Source organism: Hydra vulgaris, chromosome 11, assembly GCF_038396675.1.
Source record: "Hydra vulgaris chromosome 11, alternate assembly HydraT2T_AEP".
In the NCBI taxonomy this organism is placed as follows: Eukaryota; Metazoa; Cnidaria; class Hydrozoa; order Anthoathecata; family Hydridae; genus Hydra; species Hydra vulgaris.
The window spans coordinates 19,953,641-19,959,465 of record NC_088930.1 but is presented as its reverse complement, the minus strand read 5'-3'; the positions used below and the strand labels follow the sequence as shown (position 1 = coordinate 19,959,465).

General features: G+C 26.2%; 1 protein-coding gene across 2 annotated transcripts; it reads right to left on the bottom strand.

Annotated features, from left to right (window-relative positions):
* Positions 1 to 978: 978 nt before the first annotated feature.
* LOC136087498 (uncharacterized) lies at positions 979 to 4,113 on the bottom strand. 2 transcript variants are annotated; one of them, XM_065810388.1, is made up of 3 exons: positions 3,996 to 4,113; positions 2,652 to 2,795; positions 979 to 1,359 (listed from the first exon to the last, which is right to left on the bottom strand). In XM_065810388.1, the coding sequence occupies exons 1-3, from the start codon at positions 4,071 to 4,073 to the stop codon at positions 1,276 to 1,278; spliced, it is 306 nt and encodes a 101-aa protein (XP_065666460.1). In that variant the 5' UTR covers positions 4,074 to 4,113; the 3' UTR covers positions 979 to 1,275. The 2 variants fall into 2 exon arrangements, 1 of the variants encoding a protein (XP_065666460.1); XR_010641835.1 differs by lacking the exons at positions 979 to 1,359; positions 3,996 to 4,113 and adding an exon at positions 3,387 to 3,501 and having other exon boundaries at positions 2,535 to 2,795.
* Positions 4,114 to 5,825: the final 1,712 nt, after the last annotated feature.

Below are 5,825 nucleotides of genomic sequence, written 5' to 3'. Positions count from 1 at the left end.
TTTTTTAAAAAGGGTAGTTAATGCAAATATTATTTGAACTCATTTATTTTTATAGTTTTTTAGGAGAAACTTATTTTCGTGCCTACATTTAGAAATTAATTCCGATCTTTTGTTTAATAAGTATTCTTGATTTGCATGTGTAATTATTTCAAATTTTTCTTGTAGGCATAGTATGCTTTTTTTGAAATATTGCTATATGCAGGCGCTGTTTTAAGGATAGACCAATTCAGTATAAAATCATCAATATTTAAAGGAATTCGTTTAAAGGAATTGTATTCAATTCCTCTAAACGAATATTCAAAGATGCCCTAAAAAAAAGCGGTTTTGAAAATTTTGAACTAAAATTTGACCCTGAAAAAAAAGAATACAAAAAAACGAAATAGAACTAGAAATGTAATTTGGTTCAACCCCCCATATAGCAAAAACGGAATTAATTTCTAAATGTAGGCAAGAAAATAAGTTTCTCCTAAAAAACTATAAAAATAAAAGAGTTCAAATAATATTTACATTAACTACCCTTTTTAAAAAAACATTAAAAAAAATAGCATAAGTAATCATTTCTAAAGAATTCTATTTATAATAGTGTCAGCAAATTCCACAAATGTGTGAAAATTTACAGTTGTTAGGAAATTTGCAACTTCCTGTAATTTAATTTTTGGTAAAAGTTGAAGTTTTATTAATTTGATCATCCATTTCTGATGAATCTTTGTTGATGAAACACAGTGTTAAATGGAAAAAATTTTTGTTAAGTGATTTTCTACCAATATATAATTGCTCTGTTCTTTTAAGAACATTGAGCACTCTATTGTGTAGAATACTTTTTAAAGTTGTTTAAATATATATATATATATATATAATATATATATATATATATATATATATATATATATATATATATATATATATATATATATATATATATAGACACACACATATACTTGTATACCAATATTCAATTACGTTTTCTAAAGAAAAAAAAAAGATGTTTACATGTGAACTTATATTGATATAATATTAACGACATACGTTTGATTGTTATTCCTTTTGGTTAAAGAAAAAATCTTTGGCCAGAATTTTGAACTTTCCTTTGCTCCATTATTTTAATAAGACACTCTTGGTCAATATTGGAATGCAGATTCTTTTGTATTGCATCCAGCATATAATTACGAATAATTTTATTAGATGGGAAGAACCTTTTATTGGATTTGCTTAGACACAAACTATTTTAGAATATTTCTTTAGTAACAATGATCTCTAATTTTCTCCGCATTTTATCTACACTTTTAATGAATCCAGAAGATGCAAATTCTTTTTTTCTTTTTTTAATCTTTTATCAATTGGCTGGGATATACCTGCAACCTGAACAAATAGCATAAAATTCCAAAAATTAGATAAAAAATTGAATTAAAAAATGATAAGAAAATTCTATAAAATGTATGTTATGAAGTTAATTATTATCAATTATTTTTGCGTTTACAAAAAGTAATAAAAAGAGAATAATATTTAGTAGTAGCAATTTTATGTTACTACTAAAATATATAATTTATATTTACATAAAACTGTAAAATGAATAATAAACAGTAAAATGAAACGTCTCTACGATTAGCATAGTTATGTATTTTGTTGATCGTCGAAGTTAAAAGACATTTTGTTTTGAACTAGTATTATTTTCATGGCATTCTAAAAACTTTCTACTGTTACAACTATTGTTCACTATATATATTATTTTGACAAAGGCACTTGAAAATACAACTTGTGACTCTTGTCAATAATTATCTATATATACAAAACTTAAACAATTAACTCTAAATAAACAGCGTCAATAATTGGTAACAATTATTCTATAAACAAGACACAATAATAGAGCGTGAGATGCAAGTCAATCATGCCAAATATTCTTTATTACTTTTTACATTATTTATCTTATATAATTTATTAAATATTTATCTTATACGAAAACCTTGGATTGTTGCAACATTGATATTAACCACATTTTAAGCACCCAGTCCAGCCCAGTCACTATTTACTAGTAATATAATATTGTATGTAATAAAAAAGGAAGGGAAACCTGAAACGATACTAACTTAGAATAACTAGTTGTGTCTGGGCTGTTGTTATCAGGCAATCAAAAAATGCGGATAGGCTTATGGACTACAATAAGAAAAAAGTTATGGGATTTAAAGCCCTTGAAGCCCTATTATATTTTAGATTGGAGCCAAAGTAACCATTTTACATAACGATGCAGGAATCAAAACTGATAGCTATTATAATTAGATAGATCATAAGTGTTGATATTTTTGACCAGTTTCCTCAGATTTTTGGTACGTTATAAATAGTTAATTATATAAACTGAAATATAAATAAGTTTATACTAAACTTTAAAAGTTTTACTTTATTATAAATTTTAGATAATATAGTGAAATAAATTACTACATGTTAAATCAAATTGAATCTAGAATTTATTTTATATTTACAATAGAATTTATTTTATATTTACAATTTAATTTATATTTACAAATGACATTTACTACAGATAGCTTACTGCTATTAATATAAAACAACTAAATGTAAAAAAACTTAGAAGGATGTGGTACAGTTTCAACTAAAGAGACGCTTTACAGTATTAAATTAACAATCAAGACAAATCTTACATCTCCAGTAAAGTGACCAGTATGAGAATTTTCTGAAGGAAAGAAAACTAAAAACATTCTTTTTCCAACAGTTTTGTTTCTTGCCTTAGCACCTTTAATACATTTAGAAGATTGCACCCTTCTCCATTTAGTATACTCGGTAATCTAAAGCAAAGTTTATTTTAAAGTATTAAATAAAGTAGTTTTAAGAACATATTCTAGGGGTGAGAGCAGATGTCTAAAAAATGTTGTTTCCTAAAAAAATTTTTTTGAGACATGATATATTATATCATATATTAGTGAAATAATGATAAAAAAAATTAAAATAATAAAGATAAAAAGAAAAGAAAAAAATAATAGTAAAAAAATAAGATAAAAATTTTGCATCAGTAAAATAAAGCTACTTATTTTACAATTGTACTTAAATTCAACAATAACATTAAAAGTTTAACATCAAAACATAACATCAAAATAACATTAAAAGTTTATGCGGAAAAGCTAATAGTATTTTGCACTTTCTCTTATTAGAAATTTTTCTTTCATATAAACAAGCTACTCTATATTATTTAATGCATATAAATGGTCTAATTTTTCATACTATCATTTGATACAGATGTTTTGTTCAAAATACAATAATTTAGCTAGTATAGTATTCTGTTTTTGGATGAAATATTAAAATGATTTTGTTTTTTAAGTGCCTTAATGGTTTAAACTCTGAATTTATAAAGTTATATTTATAAAAAAATTTACCATTACCACTTTGATGTTGCAATAAATTGATGCTACCACCATAAGGCTCTAACCATAAGAATATCAATAATATTTTTTTTAGAGCCACCTCACTATGGAATTATCTTGATAATAACACCATGTCTTTAAAAAGAACACAAGTGTTGACATAAAAGAAATCTTATATTGAAATGGGGAAACCAATTTTTCAAACATTTGCAAATTTTAGTTTTTTTTTAAATATTATTATATGACAAGGCCTATAATATAATATAATAAATAAATTTAAATATATTCCTTTTAATACTTATGATTTTTTGTTGGTCATTTTTACAGTTAAAATTAAACCTGTTTATTTTTCGTACGATATTTATGTTTGTGTTTGTCTGTATAGACAACACACACAAACCAAAATGTCACATTGTGTGAATTGATATTAATAAGTTTATTTTTTAAACTACTGTAAACTATTAACTTTTAAATAAAATTTGAAAAAAATAACTAAATATAGAAAACATTTAGGGGGTGATACTCTTTTCAAAAGTTTTTTTTAAGGGACAGCTTACTACATAATAGTTTATAAATGACAAACTTAAATGAAAATAAAACACATAAAAAAATGAAATAAAATCTTACACTAAAACCTGGGAACTGATAAATTTCTTTAATTTTTATTTGACAACTACATTCAAATTTCTTGGTGTCTTGGACCATTACATAATTTTTGGAAAAAGTGTGATCCAATACCGAATAAGATAAGTATACAAACAAATTGAAAAATTACATATTTAGATATATAAATTGTATTTTAACATAACTGTATAACAACATATTGCACAGTTAAATAATTTATACATGTTAAATATACTGTGTAACAAATATAGAAAAAAACAAACCTTTTTCTCATTTGAGTGCATTTTATATTTTTCTTTAAAAGAGACCTTCCTATCTTTGCCATGCATGCAATCAAGCACTTTACAGCCTAAACCATGAAGGGAGTACCATTAAATGATATTGAATCATCTTCCAATCTTATTCTGTGGTGTTTTGCAGAAGAATCTTTAAAGATAGTAACAACAATATGCCATTAATGATAGATCTTAAAATTAAGAAGAATAAAATTTAGTAATTGCATGCTCAAGTTAGTTCTTCAAAAATGTTATACCTATATTGTTAAAGTTTTTAGCAGCTGTGTAGCATGAAAATTTTGACACATTATCAGTTTCGTAGTTTCTGATCAAAACAAGTACTTCGTCGTATGTCTCTGCAGTTATCCAAATTCCCTCTTATGAAATATTATGATTTATTAAACAGTAAACAAACAATATAATGTTTGAGCAAACAAACAATAAAACTGATGCGTGTATCAACAAATCTTTTTATAAATATGATTTTAGTAATTCATTAATAGTATTTTATACCTCCTCCACTCAATGTTGTTTTTTCTAATAAATTTAAATCATTATCATCTCCGGAAAACTTAACAAACGATTATACTTGTTTTTCCATTTTTGTACTTAATATTTAATCGTTCACGATGTGAAACAAGAGAAAACGTGTTTAACCCTTTAAAATATTAATTAATATTAATTAATATAAATTAAAATATAAATGCTAAAATTATGTTAAATCAGTACTGGACAGTCTGCGGGACAATTGCGGGACAGTTTAAAGGACCTAACTTCACGCTATGGAAACATGTACTTACCAGCCGCATTCGGTCCAATTTTGGTATGCCGACGTTGGCGCGCCATGTCAGGCCTGCTTTTGGCCCATCGATATTTAGCCAGCATTGGCGCGCCGCTAACGGACCTTTGTTACCATTCTCACTGGGATATTACTGTTTTTGCCCGATATAATAATGGCCGATTAAAATAATTAACAAAAAAATCGCCTTCACTTGCAGTTTATAAAAAATCCCGGAGTTAGACTTCCAGTTATGTATTGCACGTCATTGACAAAACGTTACACCAAAGATGACATAAAAACGACTATTGCTAAAAAACCGAAAAGACTTAGTAAACAGAGGCCTACCGATGGGGGCCTCTACTAAATTTACGACAGTGCAATCTCTCTAATTCGAATCTCCTTAATTCAAAAGTCTCTGTAATTCGATTAAATGCTAAGTCACCGTGAAATGCGTTTAAGAAAAATCAACTTTCTATAATTCGAAAATCTCTAATTCGAACTTTTATTTTTGCCCATAAAATTCGAATTAGAGAGATTCTACTGTAGTTTAAATTTACACTGGAGTCGACAAAGTTAGCAGTTAGCAGTCGGAAAATGTCATGTAACAAGGAGCTTTTTATTTTTAATTTAATAGATCTCCGTCAAAAAAGTTTTTCTTGGCCTTAGTCGACAAACATTTACGGCCCCCCCCCCTCTCTCCCTTTAAAATCTCTTTGGGACAGCCCTGTTAGTAAATATAATAAGTATACTTTTCGTTATAACCAAAGTTCAATATAA

What these genes read in the sequence shown, in the direction of transcription:
- LOC136087498 (XM_065810388.1), bottom strand. Translation starts at nt 4,073, where the DNA reads ATGGTCCAAGACACCAAGAAATTTGAATGTAGTTGTCAAATAAAAATT. An exon ending in ATCAGTTCCCAGGTTTTAGT is followed by an intron (nt 2,796 to 3,995) that starts GTAAGATTTTAT and finishes ACTTTGCTTTAG; the next exon opens with ATTACCGAGTATACTAAATG. An exon ending in CTGGTCACTTTACTGGAGAT is followed by an intron (nt 1,360 to 2,651) that starts GTAAGATTTGTC and finishes CTATTTGTTCAG; the next exon opens with GTTGCAGGTATATCCCAGCC.